Genomic DNA, 18,778 nt, shown 5'->3' on the forward strand with positions numbered 1-18,778 from the left:
AGTCAATTTTTTATGCCAAGTATTAATGTTAATTATGATGTCGTCGTTATCTTTTAAATTTAATTTCTTCATTTTTTTTAAATATCACGCAGAAAATGTCATTAAATAATTGAAGGGAATTTGGAAGTTACAAAGTGTGAGGGTGCCAGTGTCCTGAAGGAAATGTACAAATAATGGTTGGGCATATTTAAGTTGGGGCAGGTGAGTTCATACCGGGGAGCAATAAAAACGTACGAAGCAGTGTTGGTTGAAACTTGAAAGCTCGGAAAGAAAAAAATGGTTAGGAAGGGGAGGTTAAGAAAGGGGCAAGCTCAGAAGCTAGTGGCTACAAGAGAGTCCCACAAATACGTGGTATACACCACCAATCACGTGGTGGGATGCATGCTCTTGGCATATAAAACGCCATGGGGACATGGCCTGTGCATCCCCACCCACTGTCAATCCCCCAAGTCAATCTCATCATTTGTTTATACCTACGTTGTCTTATCCCCTTCTTGCCTCTGTCCCTCTTTGACGTTTTGATTTTGGATGGCACCCTCCGGCCTTCCATAAATCTACACAACGCAACAAATCTTTAACGTTGATTGTGTGCTACTCAAGCGTTGTGCCCAACCACTTCACCTTAATTTAATTTCGCACCCTCGCTCGCCGTCAACCAATTCAAAGCGGCACTTGGCAGAAATATTTTGCCATCCATAGGCTCTTGCATATTTTAAGAGACACATGTTAGAAAATGCTGGGGCCGACCAGTACTGAAATAGCCAGAAGTTTGTTATCCATTGCATATCATTAAATTTTATAGTCGCACGTTTAACTCCCAATTCACGTAATAATTTACTCATATAAACTTGCATGGATTATATAAATTTGACTCACAATGAAAGAAGAGTGGTGTATCAAATCCAGTTAGTAAAAATTTAATTCATAACTCGTAAGATAGTGGATTTAAATCTTGTTATTAAGACAAAAAAATCTAAAATACTTAATGTTTTAATTCTGGCGAGTCTTGAGAATTCAACGACCCACCTCTTAAATTTTAGCATACTTAAAAAAGATAAAGGAAGGAAAAATATTAATTTTTGCTCATCTATCTAACTAATTGCTTTATACTCCTCATTATTATCAGTAATAATCAATAGGAGTCTGGGGGCAACTTTCATCAGACACAGCTTCTTTAGTATAAGGTGGGGGCACAAAGGGTGGAGGGGTACACCGCAACAATGCCCAGTTCACTCCTTGAAAAAAGGGGTGGTGCTTTATCGCCGAGGAACCCATCTTTGACCCCAACCGCCTTGTCGGGTCCTTCATCAATAACTGCGAGATAAGATCCTTCGCCGTGGCCGGCACGGTTGGTTCTTTTGGGAACTCGAGGGCTCGAGCCACGATGTTAGCTAGGGTTAGCTCATTGTCCGGTCCCCTAAACGGCGTCACACCGTAAAACAGTTCAAATATAAATACGCCCAACGTCCACCAGTCCACCGCACTGCCGTGCCCCTCGCCGGATACTATCTCTGGCGCCAAGTACTCGTGGGTCCCAACGAATGACATGGACCGTACATCAATGGGCTCCGCCACAAACTCGGGCCCGTTGCGCAGGCTTTGCTTCTTCTTGCGCTTGCGTCTTGAGTGGAAGCACGATACAGCGGGGACTATACAGTTGGGAAGTATGCAGGAAGAGGAGGCAAAAGGAGGAGGATCAACGTGGTAATGCTTATTCTGCCGGACCGAGTGAGCCGGGTTTTGTTCAGAAATGATCTGAGCCGTTGATGTGGAGTCATCCCTTTTAACGATAGGTCAAAGTCCGTGAGCATGATATGGCCGTCCGATCGAACCAACACGTTCTCAGGCTTGAGATCACGATACACTATCCCCAACATATGAAGGTATTCTAGTGCCGCCACCACCTCTGACGCATAAAACCTGCAAAAGGCCATGGCAAGAATAATAAATGAGTAAAACTTAAAAATGTATTATAAATATTATATTATTTTTATAACTCGTAAATAATACAACTCTTTCTTTGTTTTTTTGTTTTGTAATTCTTCATGATACTAAATAAACGTGTTTTATCGTGCAGTATAAATCATCAACACCCTATTAATTAACAAATCATGCTACCATCGAGATTCGAGAAGCACACCTCTAGAGCTTGATGGTTGGACCGAGAAGCGAGTTTCAGATCAAGAACTGTATGTTTGGAGAATCCTTGGGTATTACGTACCCTTTGAGAGCTTATGTTTAATTCTGAGCTCAGAAGCCAGTGTTTGATTCTCTTGATTCAGAATTTGGTCTTTCTTCCTTAACCTATCTTTCTCTTTCATGATGCATTTAGTTCTGCAATTATTTATTGCTGTTTTCAGCCTTCCCATATCACTATGCAATAATTCTGTTTGGTGCCTCTGAATCCCAAAAAAACGATTTTGTGGTTTCCAATTATTGGAAAGCACTGCTAGTAATGAGTCAACATGAGATGGGCTTCATTTCAGTATTTCACTTTTCACTGCTTTTAATATGCAGAAAGAGAAAAGAAGCACATGAATTGAAGCATCATCCACCCCCCCCCACAAAAAAAAAAAAAAAAACACCACCACCAAAGGATAAAAAGTCGCCGTTTTGACGACACGCGCGCTGTGCGCGGATCAATGCCGCGCACAGTATCCGCGTCCATTAACGCGGTACTTAAAGAAGCAGGTGTGTACAGTGTACACACACATATTGTATATTCAATTGTTCATAAAGAACAGTCACAACCTGTGCTCTCTGTTTTTTGTGGCAGACAAACTGTGCTCTTAGTGAATATAGAATCATAAGAAAAGGAGGAAAGGATATACGTGTAATTCGGGCATTGGATAAAAAGAATCCCGGCTTACATTGGAGAGAAGTCAATATTGCAACTGGCTAAGACGATTATTGAGACCATCACGGCACAAAAGAATCAAGTTCTTGTAAGAATATTGGCTATTAATTATGCCAACCAAATGGGTCATGGGACCAAACACGAATGGGTTGTGCACCTTGCAGCATAGTTTAAGGGCAACGTGAGCTACTTTTTAATGATTCTCCGACCCATAGCAATCTCTTTAAATGAAAATAACCTCTTCTTAATTTTTGCTTTGAAATTGGATGCATTTTACTTGTATCGCTGGAAAATTTAAAATGAGTCACGCTATTTTGTATTTCATAAAATTTTCCACCTATGATACATGGTTTTTATGGTGGAAAAATTTATATGAATAACTATTGGCATCAACCCATCAAGTAACAACACTTAGTTTTTTCTTAATTATTTAAAAAGTACATACTTTAAGCGTAAAAATAGTATTCTTTGTTTAGATTTGATGTCTCTTTCTACCTAAAAACTTGTTTTTCTATTGTCGACACCAATAACCTCCTCGTAGGACAAGAAATATTGTTAGCTTTTGAATTTGCCTAGCATAATGCAATATATACGAGGCAGATTTATTCTTAAGCAACTGAAAATATGTCAATATCTCTGCCACGCATGTCCACGAAAAGTTATTTTTAAAAAAAGCTATGTTTCATGTAAGACGTGCAAGTAATGACAATAAAATGGTGAGAAAATGATTCTTCATCAAGATGGTATTCTGATTTCAAAATGTTGTCTCCTATTATATGTTCTGACGGAACATTATCTGAAAATCCCAGCTTTTACCTTTATGTTTGGCCTCGGGTCTATCGCGAATGAAACATGCAAATCAAAGAGGGGGAAAAAAATATAGATCACACACAATATATATGTAATATGCCATCCATGGACATTTCTTGAAAGAGCCTTGAAACAAAGAGACAAGCTATGAATGTAAATTTCATTTGTATCACTTCAGGCCAGTGAATCACAACAGAACCAGGGAATGCATTGAAGCAAACCTTCGTCATGTCAGAGAATTAGAATTTAAAATAAAAAAATAAAGAGCCTGATTTCCGGGATCTAGTAAGCGATTTTTGAAGAACATTTTCCAATAAGGGAACATTAAGAAACTAACAACCACTTTAAATTTAAATAAAACAGAACGCCAGAATTTCCGCAAAATTTTGTGGAATCAATCATGAACTATTAGGATGGTTTCCCCTTGATCCCCTGGTCAATGGTCCTCCACAGATTCATCTCTGTAGATATCGGAAAACCCCCCACACTTAATTTTTTTTTCCTATAATCTCTCTATTAATATTAGTTTATGTTGCTAAATCATAAAATCTGCTATATATATCTCAACGAAATTGAGAAACCAACAAGAAATAGATACAATCATTCGACACTCCAGTAAGCCTACCCTGCTGAATAGCTTGCCTAGGAAGGCTTCGTTTTGACTCTCGACCTTCGCATCCGCATCGTTTTTCCTACAATATTTGCCGCCTTAATTACCGGTACGTCAATGGGTACCTACAATATAATTATTTGCAACGCACGTGGCGGTTTAGCCCAGGTGGAATCAACCTAGCAGTTAAATGTAAGTGTTAAACTCACTGACGGTTTCGGCCACGTGGAGGAATGCTAATGGTTCTAACCTCAGAGGCCATGTTAGATGGTTCATTGACCTCCCTGATGAGCAAGATATTCGGAAATGGGGACTGGGGAGTAACTGTGGATCATCACATATTACCTTGTCAATCTACCGCCTCAACGAACGTATTAGCTAGGCCATCAAAGTGCATGTGTTTTTCAACATGGATCAACTAACGACGTCGTTGCCATATCACGACTATCGAACACCCTTAATTTATAACCAAACACATTATCGGGACCCTCTTCCCGGAGATTTGTGTTCCAAACCCAGTGCCGGAGAAACAAGCCTAATGGAAAAGGCAAACAGCTAAAGTGATGGCGACAGACAGTGGGCTCCACACCTGACAGGGCATCAGCTCCTGCCAGATGTTGGGGCCCACCAAATATCTATCATTTTCACGGCATATTAATGGTTATTGACCCATGAGATCGGAGGTTGGAACTCCCGTACCCGATCCATTCCACTCATTTCTTTTGCACCGAAGAAAACTCCGATGGAAGGATTGAGTTCAAAAAAATTTACAAACGAACGATAAAGATGCAATTATTTCAGCAAAGTGATGTGCTAATGTGCGCACCTGACTGCTGGTTCGTGGAAGCGCTTGTTGGGCTGTCGTTGTCGGACCACGTGCAAATCACCCCCGGGGCAGAACTCGGTTAAGAGGCAGATCCATTTGGGCGCGTCTATAGTCTCGTAGAGAGTGGGCAGAAACGGGTGGTCCAACAATTCGAGAATTTCCCGTTCTGTCCTTGCCCTCCCTTCCTTGCTCCGACTCGCGAGCTCTTTCTTGTCCATCACTTTAGCCGCGAACAGCAGGCAACTCTCCTCGCCATTGCCGGTGTGTTTGAGCTCTGCAAGGTATACAGAGCCTATGTCGCCGGAACCGAGCCGCTGACTGAACCGGAGGTCCGAGGGGGCTATGCGGTGGCTCGGAGACTCTGATCTGATCCGGTAGATGGCAGCCCAACAAGGGTCCGAAGATGGCGCGTGGGGTTTAGTAGTGGTTGCGAGTGGCAGTGGACCCAGGCGGGCAGAGGTCGAGTTAGTTAAGGTTGTTGATTCGGAGCCTGAGCTTGTACTCCGTTTGATATCGGTGGCGGTGGTGGTGGAGGCGAAGCTTATGCTCTGGAGGTCGTCGGCTAGATCCTCGAGCCATGCCTCCATTGGGTATGTCCGGAAGGGGTGAAGAGAGAGGAGAGAGATAGGGGATGGGGGGCTTGGTTGATGAACTCTGAAGTGACTTGAAGCTCGGCAGGTTGAGCATTTTTTTATTTTGAAGGGCGAGAAGCCTGAAAACGTGGCATCCGTTTATGTGGGAAACACAACGGTGTAAAAATAAATAATGACGTGTGGGCTGAAAAAATGGGATCGGGCTACATTTTGGGAGATGTTTTTTTTTTTTTTTCAAAAGCATTTTGGGAGGATTTTACGTCATCGTACCTTTCGGACCGCATTATGTGTCGTCAAAAAAGAAAAAAAATCTGAAATGCAGTAGTGTTTGAAATGTAAAGCGTTATTTCCCTGATAGATAAGACAGTTTATTGCCACAACTGAACCTGGTAAACAGTTCACGCGGCTGACCCGAGTAATAGAGTGTATTTTAGACGATTTTGCTAAAAAAATAAAAAAAAAAGAGAGAGAGGGAGAGAGAGTGTATTTTAGACGAGAAGAAAATACGAATAAGATGGTGCCCGATTCATATTACTCCTTCCGTTTTTCATTGTTAAAAAAATTATTATTATTTATTTATTTTCTTATAAGCAAAATTACTTATTCTAACAAACATTTATTACACATTTTTTAAAGTCATTTTTCATAATTTACATTAACCATAAACAATTAATGAATATTTATATTAATTAATACATGTCATTTCAATTTACTTTTTTATTTTTAAATATAATAATTATAATTAATTGACTTTCTGTGATATAATTTTTTTTATATATAAAAATAGAGGGAGTACTTTAGTTTTGAATTTGCACTCACCGGAAGGGATACGTCCCTGTGATGATGCATATCTATATTAAATTCATGATAACTAATAACTAAGGCACTGCTATTTAGAAACTTATAGCGTTTATTCTGGTCATCGCAGAAAGGTTTGCCATGAAACAAAACACAACGTGTAATTTTGCACGATTTAACAGCAACGCCAGCAATGGTGAACTATTAAATCCCACCACCACTCGATGCTTTTATCAACTAAGTGGACCAAATCCAGACCACCACCCTAATTTGTTCTGGTTCGTTTAGAAGTATATGTCCTTGCTGTAATATTTGACATGAAAAAGAAAACAGGGAGAAGCAGCCAGTTGTCTCATGAATGCGCATCGCTTGTTTTGTTCGCATGTCTTAAATGCCAACTCCCCTGATGATTGAAAATTAAAGAGTATGCGAACCATCACCGTCCGTTAAAACAGGCAAACTGGCAAAGGCTGTGATGTAGGCAGTCCATGTATTGCTATCCACTTACACAAGTAACTCCCCTTACTATGATAAAACTGCGGATTATAAATATATCTCTCACATGATAGGATGCAGCGCATGACACTGTCGGCAATTCTAACCACTTGAGGCAAAACTCTAGAGCGTGGTCTCAGCTTTCCATCCCTGATCAAATGTTTGGAGTCTAAAGATGGTCGTCATAGAGTGATAGAAGCGCGGTGGTGAACAAGTTTCAAGACATGATAAGCATGTGCATGAGTGAGGAGAGACCCCGTGCAGGCCGCGAGCAATATATTGACTGTTTGAAGCTGAGGGTCTCTCGTGCCTTGAGGGAACCAGCACTGACTGGTTCGCTTCCCATAGCAACAATTACCAGAACCCGATCTTGAGCAGAGAACAATGCTGGATCTTTTTCACTCGGATTCAGCCTCAAGTACTTGGGTTAATTACACTGGAATTCCTCTCACCTAGCAGACCCAGCTGACCTGGTATTGGGCTCGTCTTCAGCCCATTATTCACATAGCAGTCTTTTGTACTTTTTGGTTTGCTGGGCAGCCCAAAAACCAAAAATGAAGAAAATCATTTTACAGACCTTATTAAGTCTTCAGATTTTTTTGGGGGCCGGTACAAGCTCATGGTGAGGATTTATATACAGTTATGGAATTAACAATATTTATATCCAGCTGTGGAATTAACAATGTACAGTGATAATAAGGTCAAAAATTTAATGGCTGAGACCTTATCTATTTTTCTAGCTGGAAAAATTATCCTCCTTTAATTCAAAATATAAACATTTTCTCCTAACTAATTTAGGTTCAAAATATAAGCAATCTATCTTTTTTTTCATGTTACCATTTTTATTTATTAACCTAGATTGTTGTATAAATTTATCTTTTACTCATTATGAAATACATTGAAAATTAGAGTCAGGAGTAAATATATATATATATATATATTTTTATGGGAATGAAAACTTTATTAATATATATGAATTTGTTCTAATTTTTTATGGTCTGGACTAAAGGGATTTTCTACTAGTCAATAATTTTTATTTGAAGAACAGGTAGTAAGCACTAAGCAGTAATCGCAATTCACACATAAAAATTGGATCAACTTTTACTAAATTGTTTAATTAAATAGTTAAATTAATGTAATTTATAACCATAAAATTTATAAATTATAAACCAATTTGTTTAATTAAAATTAATTAATAAAAAGAAGAGAAAGAGCAGCATGTGCCTCTGAACGCAATCCAAACGCCAGCATTGATCTGGATTAACGATAACGATGGGCCCCAAGAGTCAAGGGAATGGATCTCGGATGCTCGCTGGCAAGGGTGGGTCGGGCATGATCCGGGTCGTGAGAATCACACCAAAGCAGGCTAGAATTGTCGGGAGATCCTAATCCTTCATCGGACAACCCTAGAATACTAGAACGCTCTGATTTCATCCTGCTACAATCAAAGGCTCTTTGGTTTTCTCGAGACCTTCGGCTTCATTCAGAGTATGCACCCTCCTATCCTCATTACCACGGTGCTTGAGTTTAACCAAGTGCTTTTACAGATCTCATTTCTGCTATAAAATTATCGATACTTTTTGGCCGTATTTCTCTAGGGTTAGTTGCTTTCATTTGATTTATTTTGACGGTACTTTGGAGATTTGCGCAGCTAAAGAATCGAATACTCATTTCAATATGGTTCTAATATGGCTGAGTATTATCTACTGGTTCTTGGGCTTTTAATCGAGCATCGTTTAGTTTGACTAATTCTTTATATGATGATGTTCTTTACCCCCTTTTCAATTTGATCATTCTTTGCACATCTGGGTATTTCATACTTATTTCTCCTGCCAGAGCCCTGTTGCAGCCGGACCTTGGAACCTTGAATTATGGGTAGCCTTGCCCTATTCTTGTTGCGCTCATAAATTTCTACTTATCTTATATAATTATGCTTCTTGTTTGTTCTGAGGTATATTCATGGACCGACATCTATAAACTATGAAGTCAGGTGTAATTGTCTGCATTGGTTTATTGTATGTAAAAGGACATTGGAGCTCGTAGAATAAATATGGAGTTCATAGTCCTGCTTGTTCTCTTCTTACATTGATCATTGTCCTTTTTGATAAATAGTTTGTCATTAACACCAGATATGATTTAAAGGATACATGTGAATGAACTTAAAATGCATTTTTTATTTTTCTTCCTGAAAGGGGCTGTCGATACGCGTGCAGCAACGTAGTTATGAATTATGCACATTAAATTAACTGTTCAAGGAGTACTAATCTCCTTGAGTCTGGGCCCTGGGCGGGCGTGGTACTGGTATCTCTTGAATGAAACATCCTGCTAGGGTAGGAAACCTGTGTTCGTTTTGTTAAAGGTATTTTGTTTTTTCGAGTAACTATTTTGTTAGGTACCTGAATGGTAGCGGCCTGAAGCGCTATATGTGTAAATCTTTTGCAATATGTTGTTATTAATTATCTTTTTTTTTTCTTTGGGGTGGGGTGTTGGGGTGTCAAACAATATCATATCAGGTTGAACAGCATTTATGTTGAAATTCTGGATCAGTGTGTAAATTATTACTTTGGTGGCTTTCTGATAGTCTGAAATTATGAACCATATGATAATTACTCATTTCTGGCTGCATTTGGCAGTTCATATATTTCTTTGATTTGTTGTGTCTGTTAGAGAGCCAAGAAAGCTAGGCATGATACAAAATTTGCTTGTTCTATGCGTTTATTCTCCTTCCCCCCTCCCCTGTTCTTCGTGGAATGTGGAAAGCATTTTTGAGGTACCATTATGCTATTGTTGTGCAGGATGACGGAACCACCCTTCAGACCACGGGAGCATCTTCTTGAGAAGCAAAGATATTATCAGAGCATACATAAGCACACTTATTTGAAAGGGCCATATGACAGGATCACCTCTGTGGCAATACCACTCGCATTGGCAGGAGCTTCAATCTATATGATTGTAAGTTTATAATTAGAATTTGACGCATGACCTCAATTGTCCTTGTCGAATATTGTTGTTATAAAAATTTTAGTTGATTTTCTCGAAATATAACTTTTTTTTTTTTGTGACTTTTATTCAGGGACGAGGTATTTACAATATGTCGCTTGGAATAGGAAAGAAAGAATGAATGACTTGGGAATTTCTGTTGAGTGCGAGGCCTATTTCCTCAGATGAGACCTGTTTTTCTTTGCACACTTGTGCGGTGGCGTAATAAATTTGCCTTGTTGCTGACTTTGATCACTAATGGAAGTGTAAAACTTAAATGGATCTGTTTTTTTTTTTTTTTGTTTATTCGATGTTAATCAATAGACGGTTTAAATTGTGCAAGAAAATTTAATATTATCATGCTATTCGTCCTTGGCATTCATAGATCGAGCTAGTGATTTTATTTCTTGATGGAGTCATGCCGACATTCGTAGCAACTATTTTTGATGCTGAACTGCATTTGTTTGTTTCAAAGCTCCTGGGGGCATCAGGAGCAAATACGCGAGCCCCTACCTCGTGTTCTGACAGCAGGTTCTCAAGCTAAAAGAACGCAATTAACTGTTGACAATTTGGTTGTACTTTGAAAGCTCTGGCAAAGAAGAAATGCAGGCCTAGAAAGATTATTCTGTGACTAGATTAGTCCTAAAAGAAAAGGGTCCCCTTATGTTTGTAAGTATGATTTTTAATGAAACATCTTCAAGCATCGAGTAACTGATAAAGGAATTAATTACGGATAAATTATTTTTCTTTTGATGATGAACAGTTACTTTCCATCTTAATTTTGATGGGATCAATTATGGCTTTTGTAACCTGTCTCTCAGGTTCATTTTTTGGTTTACTGTTTTTACATTTACCCAGCAGGCACTTACGTGAATTCATCTCTACGAGTTGCAATTCTCCTGCACATTTGTATCCTTATGATTAATTATTATAAAGAAGACCAGGCCAACTAAAATCTCCCACGAGAGCTTTAATTGTAGACATAGTTCTAAAATGGCAATAGGAAGCATGACTCCCTTCTTTCTTATTTTCATCCCCTTTATTGCTCTTGATCTTTCTCTCTCCTGTTTTACATGCATTCTTTCAACTTTTCATGGCATTTCAGAAATTAGAAAATTTTGATTTAGCGTAGAAAGATCTCTTAACTTCCACTGCTGCTAAGAAAATGAGAAATGTCACGCAGAGTAGGTTCAAGGAGATGCAAAGGTAAAAGAAAGTAAAGGGAAGAGGAGGAATTGATTGGTTGGGAATCATATAATTAATAATGCTGTCTTTGGTACGAAGTGGGAATTGGAAAGAAAATGAGAATGGGAAAAAGCATGGAAAATAGACTATTTAAAACCTATTCTCCTAACTATGATTAGAAGGTGTGTCATTAATTATTAGCATGCCAACATAGTCTAACATTCCCTTTCTAAAATGGACTAATTTGTATGCCAAATGTATAGGGCTTTTTTATCTTCTTCCTAATACCACGTTGGTATTATGTTTGCAAATAACAAGTAAGGCTGCAATATAGTTTTGAAACATGTGAGTTGGGCATTGAGTGTCTCCGTTAAGTTGTGAAGGAAGTGACTTTGGTATGAAGCCAAGTTCAATCTCGCTATAAGTCAAGGCGTGTCTGTGGCTTCGCTAAATATGTGCTAACCTGACCTATGAACCATTTAAGAGAGGAAAGAATACTTCAAGGACCAAACTGCTACAATTATAATGTCGTCCTTTCAAATTGAAACTGCTTTTAATACACTTATAGTGGTCCCAAGCAAATCTCGAATGATAGAATTGTAAAGGAATTCATTACACAAAGATTTACATACAGTTTCTATTTTATTCTAATGACAAATTTTTACTAGTGACTGTTTCTTTTCAGTATTTTTGAAATCAGGAATATAAAAGGCATATTAAAATTTTATTATCGCTTTCACTCTTCCAAATAGATAGAGTAGCATTTATCCAGGGTGCTTTCTTGAAGCACAAGCTTGCAACAGATCAACAGAGTTAAACGATTGTTTGAAGATTTAAACTTTTGAATGAAGTTGCTTGTGACGACAGACCATAGCAATGGAATCAAATGCACATGCTTGCTGCTGAAAAAGAGGAATGCAAGTTGGGAATGGCATGAAGAAGGTAGCAGAAAGAATCCTACAAGCTGAGGACAACAGAACCGCATGAAGCAACTATGAGAGCCGGGATTTCTGGGGAGCAATGAAGTCCTCGCTGTCTGTGTTTGATCAATTTCGCTTCATTACTTTATTGTATCCAAACATGGTCTCCAATTAGTCATCGCCACACTAGACCTTTTCAAGAATGTCAGATCCTTGATCCACCTTTCCCCACCAACTTTAAATGAGGTTGTCTTTCATTTAAATACAGGGAAAAAGTACTTTATTTCTGTCATTCTGATAAATTGCTATTTGCGAGACGGCATGAATGGAGAAAGAGTCCTGCTATGTTTGACCAGCAGTGTAGATTATTTATTGGTGTGAAAGTTGGGATTATGAATCTCTTCTCTAAAAATATTTGTGCTGGAGGAAGAAGAGAGATTTTTTTTTTTTTTAATTTGGATTCAGTGTATCAAATCCTTTCACTCATCTCATGTGATGCTATAGAGATATCATCGATTCAATTAAACAACTGCCCGAGATATTGACATAAAATATATAGAGAACACCAAATCACAATTTTACCTTTTGTTGTGCTCTATCCTTGCTAAAGAGAAATAGATGGAATGTATCGTCATAAAATCGCTCTTTAACTCATTGCTTCATGTATTTCTAATCAAATATATTTTTTTAATGTAATTCTTGGAAAGTAAAAAAATACTTTTTTATAAAAGAAATAAGAAATGCACTTATTCTATTTCCTTTTTAAGTAAATTTTTCATGCATTTACCTGATGTCAGCTTAAGCGTTGATAAAATCCTACGACTATAATATAAACACTCACTGGATGAGAAGATTCAAAATAGTCATAGCTTAAATTTGACTTTTTTTTTTTTGGAATTTCTACGGGAAAAAACATGAGTTAAAGAATCCTTCTCTTATACTCATATTATACTTTTGCACGAAAAAAGCCGAATATAATTTGGAAAGGGAAGCACCTCGTTCGCTCAGCGGTCAATTCAAAAATTATCTTCTACGGTGAATTCCAAGTCACCGTTTGGTGTTATGGAAGCCAACTACAGAGGGCCCAACAAAAAAGGATAGGAGCTTGTATTTAAAGTTTAAAGTTTAAACACAAGGATTTGACTAATTTTTCAGATATCTATCACAAGGGCACGAGTATTGGAAATTAAGGTTCGAACCCATCAAAACTTTTAGTAGTCAGAACCCAAAAAAAAAAAAAAGGAATCATAAGGTACGAGCATGCCATAGCAAACAAATAGACAAATTATTTTAAAAGATATATAAAAAAATGTGTCGTATATATCCAAAGCTCCATCCCGTCAAAACTTTTAGGTAGTCAAATTCATAAAATAAAGATGACGAGGCGGCTAAGGGAAAAACTCTTTTTTTTTTTTTTTGAAATTTGACCTGTCTGTAATAATAATTGCCATATAAGATATTTGATTGAGAGATAAGTGTGGATATACACTCAACCCTAATAAAATAAATTATAAGGAAAAGAAGTCTCCCATGAGATATGGGAAGAGCGTGTTTGTTTTGTTGGTGTTAACGAATTTTAATATGCTCAGGTGAAGCAAGTGTAGCTAGATGGATGTGCTCAAATGTAGGTCTGAGTTTTGAAGTATAAAACCAAACGGCCAGTTAAGCAAACAGGGCACAAGCAAATCTAAGAGACGACGCAGGTGGAATTTGAGAAGGCAAGGAGGCAGCAGGTACAGGGAGTCAATGGAGCAAAAGACAAGCAGCCGAACAAGACTGGAATATGCAAGGCAAGAATCTGGGAAACAAGAAACCCCAAAAAAAAAAAAAAAAACCAAAATGGGAGAGGCGTCATTGCGGACGTCAAATTAATTTGGGAGGAGGTCATTACTGAATTGTTTATTCAATTAGTCAATCGTCAATGCCCCCATCCTTTGTTCAATGGACTGACCATTCAACCAACTTTCTAGATTTTAATAATTATAAGGCCATCATTTATTTATTTTCTCTCCTCCTCCCAATTTCTCTCTTAAGTCTTGAGTGCGCAGACTGTGTAATTGGAAACGTGACAACCTTTGATCTATCAGAAAATCCGGAGAAGCGGTGAACCACGTCAGCTAGAAAGGGGAAAAAAGTTTACCGATCTTGTTTTGCCACCAAAAATTATTTTACCATATTCCTTCTGTATTAAAATATAAAATACTTTTTAAAATATAAAATTTTTAAATAAAATTTTACATATCAATTTTATTAAATACACCTAACAATTTTATTTTTTTAAAATAAAAATATAAAATTTTAAAATGTTTTTATCTAATATATGAAAAAGAGAAGGGATGAAAATTAATTATAGAGAGAGAAAGCATAATATTAAAATTAATATATTTAATAAAACTTTAATTCATCTAAAATATTTTATATTTTGAGACAGAGAAAATACTTTTAAAAAAAAATTTAACTTTTTCCAAAAATAAAATACTTTAATAAAAATAAAATTTTATTAAGGGTACTTTTTTAATATGAGCCTTCACATTGTATTCTCTCTATTTAATATTTTAATAAATAAAATATTAAATAAAAAGCATTTTTTGAAATATATATTTTTTAAAAAATAAAATTATAAAGTATATTTAATAAATTTTATTAGTTTATGTAATTTTGTACATCTTATGATTTGAAATGAGGAGAGTATTCATAATTAATACAACAATTCAAAGCAGGCTTAGAATTTTTTTATACAAGATAGTAGAAATGTATGAGTGCAAGTGAGAAAAAAATACACAAATATTATTAAGTTATTTTTTTAATGCATCTGTGACTAAACATTTAGAAGTCAAAGATATTAATTGTTATGTTTTAAATATAAAGTTTAACAATTTGATCACAAATGCATCGAAAAAATAGTTTTATGAGCAACGTTACACTTTTTTTCACTTTAAATTATTATATATTCTTGATTGATGAATTGTTGAATATTTTTGTCCCTTCGTGTAAAATAGAATTTTTGAAGATGAGAAATGCTTTATCTCTTGTTTCTATCTTTGAAAAATACCAATAAAAAATAAAACAAACACTAAAAACTTTATAAACATTATGAAACTAAATTATTTGAAAACGTACATTACACCATCTGTTCAGTATTCTAAGATATTTTTATTGGAATTGCACTCTTAATGAATTAATTAATTATCTTTAAAATTATACATTCTTTTTATATTTTATTCATTTAATAAGCTTACTTTAATTAAAAAACTTTACTAATGCAGCTCCTAATTAAAGATAATCTTAAAAAATTGATTATACATCAAAAAGACTAAAAAAAACTATATATTCATTAAAAGTTAAACCTTCTCAGCCTAGTGTTTTTGAAATGCATTGCACTTCCGGGCAATTTAGGTCTCAATTCGTCACGAGGGAGGAATCTTTGTGATGCTTCGTGAATCTTTTGATACAAACATATTGTCAAGCAAGTGTAGCATGTATATTTAACAAACGTTTGATTAAGCGAATTAAAATAGTTATATTTTAAATAAATAAATAAAAATTTATCCGAGACAATGAAGTAACATATAGATCCGCTGTATACCACGATGGGTGCATGTTTTAATAGGATATCCCCAGTGCTGGGGGCAATGACGCGTCAAGTACAAGTTCCATGTTCTTAAACTAGCTGAATGAACCGGACCGGACTCGCTGATCAACCAAGAATCAAACTTAGGTCCGGTCTGGTCATGAGAGAAAGTTAGCTAATTATATAATTGACCAAAAACTGCCAGAACCAACATCGAGTCAGTCAAAATCAATTGGACCGGTTAAATCAGTCACAACCTTTTTATTTTTTTTTCCACTTGTTTTAAAATTTTGATCCATATCATTTAATTTTACACTACAATTTACAAATAATCATGCGTAATATAATAAACATTGAGAAATGAACAAAATAACAAATGTGTAATATATATTATTATAGATAAATATTTATATGTAATTTAAATGTATGAATTTATTTATAATTGGTTCCATCACAAGGAACCATATCAATGTCTTAATTGCTTGAATGGCATGGTACTTGTTTGGATCACCCATAAGAATTAATTATTTGTACAGAAACCACGTTTTGGTAAAAGACAATCAAACACTTTCACTTTTATATAATTGGATTATGTTATCCCAGACTACATTTCAGTGAAGCTACCCTCACCGACTTCTCAATTTTAATTATACTTTTACAGCAGTCATTACTCGTCAGAATTTTGAGTCTACCAAGTACACTCCTAATTTGGGTGTGAACGTGTGAACAAAAGCGTCAAGCGTGAACCATGAATAAACTTAAAAAACTGTTACACATTGATAAAAATATTATTAAATATTAATATTATAATAAATTTAATTTAAAATTTATATTGTCTATCAATGTATATGTGTTAAATAATTTTTTAAAATATTAAATGCATCACTATTATATTTTTTATTAAACAAATCAAAACAAATTTAATAATGTCATATGCAATTTTGTTTATCTTAAAACTCGTGTCCTTTATTGTAATTCATACATTTAAAATTGATTTTAATTGAAATCAATAAATATATTTAATTTTATCAAAATCTATTTGAAAGAATATCATTCAAACACGATCAATAATTAATTATAATTAAAATCTATTATGTTAATCAGTTTGTTGATAATCAATTACCCAATTCGAACTCATCCACATGCATGTTCAATTTTCTAAACGAAACATTGGCATCTTGTTTCCAGAGCTCGTTTCTGCTGTACGTAACATGGCACTAACAATCTGATGAGAACATGCACGTAAACAATGAGCAACCCCACATCTTTAAATAGTGGTATGAATTAATTTGTTCATATGAATAATTAATGAATTGCCTGTAGGTTTGGCCAAACAAAGAAACGGTCCTCGTGGTATTTTATAAATTAATCAGGGCACGGCCATCTTCTTCTGTAAGCCATTTTGAAATCTGGATGTTGCTGTCAAGTGTTATCTCTTCCCTTGTTTCTCTCTTCCTCTCCCATCTGACATTTCACTATTTTTCTCAAACAAATCACCACCGTTCAACACTTCCGCTCCCTTCGACTGTACCCTTTTTTTTTTTTTTTTTTATAACTAACGTTCCAAGTCATCGCTGACCATGTGCAGCTGGTATAAGAACAATAAAAACTCACCCATGCGCACCTCTTTTTATACTTTTTAAAACTTCTCTTTTTATATATATTAGAAGGGGCAACATTGTCAAATTTAGTTGACTCTGTAAAAAATAGATCGCATCTTAAAATATAGACATTCACCAGTTTCTATATATTCTTCATTATATTGGATACATTATATATTCTTGTAATTCTCAAAATGTATTCTGATTCGTTCATTTGATTTCAGTTTAACGCACTCGCGTTTGAAGTTTGTAAACCAGCAGAGTGATGATTGAATAGTAAGAAATGATGAAAGGAGGAGGTTGATTGTTAACGATAAATGTTTGAAGATTCGTTCTCAATTCTCAAGTGTGGCACGGCATGGAATGGACAAAGAGTTGGGAAGCCTTGGTTAAAAAATAGATGTTTGATATATAGAGTACATTTTAATATAATCAAAATGGATTTGTGCAGCCATGAGCGATTCGGCGTCTTACAAAATTGTATTCCCTGTTCAATTCAACGTGACTTTCCCGGCCCTCCTGCTTCCTCGCTGCCTTCGCTTCTCTTTTCTATATCCTATTTTTGGCCAATTTTTTCTGTCTTCTAGAAACCATGGAATTTTTTGCCAAAAAAAGAAGAAACCATGAAATTCATGGACTCCCCCCAACCCAAAAATACAAATAAAATACAACTATTATTTCTCATTGATTTATCTATGGAGTGTAGATTACGGAATCTTTATATACTTCGTTTCATGTATTTATGTTTCGAGAAGAACGTTTTAGTTTGATTTTTCGCACACATCTTTCTAAAATTCAAAACATTAAGTACATAAAGTTGGTGATTAATAAAATAGCTTTGTTTTGCTAAAAAAAAAACAGTAGTTTACAACAATTTTTTTTATATATTTATTTATACGAGTAATGCTAAAATGCTTTATTAATTATATGTTAAATGAAGGAGAAATTTTACAATGTGATTAATATTTTAATGTACTGATTCCATTTTTTTTGACTTTTGGGTCAAAATATAAAACATTATATTTTTTTTGAACGAATAAAAACATTATATTTTAAAACCGAAGAATTACTACATGAAAAAGCCTTAATTACTAATTAATCAATCACTGTAGCGATGAAGTCCAAAAACTAAATGGGAGTACTACATGAAGACTCGTCATTGTTAGAGTTTAGAGTTCGGATGGGTCAAGCCTAAGCCTGAATAGGCATGATTTTTTGAAAAGCTCGAAAAATTAAGTCTGGCTCGAATTTCTTCAAACAGCTCGAATATTGAATTTTATTTTAAAAATTATTTTTAATTAATTTTTAACTTTAAAATTAATTATTTTATTTTATTAAAAATATAAATAATATTTTTTGATATTTAAATGATGTATAGGACTCAAATATATGATATTTTAACATAAAATGACTTAAAACTTAAAAAATTAATTAATATATATTATATTTATATATTTTTAAAAAATATTTTTTTCTTTGATATTCGGGCCAAACCCTAATCTGATCGGACTTGGTTTGAATTTCTTTGGGCCT

General features: G+C 35.4%; 1 protein-coding gene and 1 pseudogene across 2 annotated transcripts; one reads left to right on the top strand and one right to left on the bottom strand.

Annotated features, from left to right (window-relative positions):
- Positions 1-1,092: 1,092 nt before the first annotated feature.
- On the bottom strand, positions 1,093-5,832 carry LOC129315622 (serine/threonine-protein kinase D6PKL2-like; annotated as a pseudogene).
- A 2,487-nt stretch (positions 5,833-8,319) lies between these two features.
- Positions 8,320-10,352, top strand: LOC129315624 (uncharacterized). 2 transcript variants are annotated; one of them, XM_054959494.1, is made up of 3 exons: positions 8,320-8,477; positions 9,785-9,941; positions 10,063-10,352. In XM_054959494.1, exons 2-3 carry the CDS (start codon positions 9,786-9,788, stop codon positions 10,108-10,110), a joined length of 204 nt encoding a protein of 67 aa, XP_054815469.1. In that variant the 5' UTR covers positions 8,320-8,477; position 9,785; the 3' UTR covers positions 10,111-10,352. The 2 variants fall into 2 exon arrangements, with proteins under 2 accessions (XP_054815469.1, XP_054815470.1); XM_054959495.1 differs by having other exon boundaries at positions 8,443-8,588.
- The last annotated feature ends 8,426 nt before the right edge of the window (positions 10,353-18,778 follow it).

The sequence above is a fragment of the Prosopis cineraria genome, unplaced genomic scaffold (genome assembly GCF_029017545.1).
Source record: "Prosopis cineraria cultivar Desert tree isolate PC_DT_omini unplaced genomic scaffold, ASM2901754v1 PC7, whole genome shotgun sequence".
Classification (NCBI taxonomy): domain Eukaryota; kingdom Viridiplantae; phylum Streptophyta; class Magnoliopsida; order Fabales; family Fabaceae; genus Prosopis; species Prosopis cineraria.

What these genes read in the sequence shown, in the direction of transcription:
- LOC129315624 (XM_054959494.1), top strand. Translation starts at nt 9,786, where the DNA reads ATGACGGAACCACCCTTCAGACCACGGGAGCATCTTCTTGAGAAGCAA. An exon ending in GAGCTTCAATCTATATGATT is followed by an intron (nt 9,942 to 10,062) that starts GTAAGTTTATAA and finishes ACTTTTATTCAG; the next exon opens with GGACGAGGTATTTACAATAT.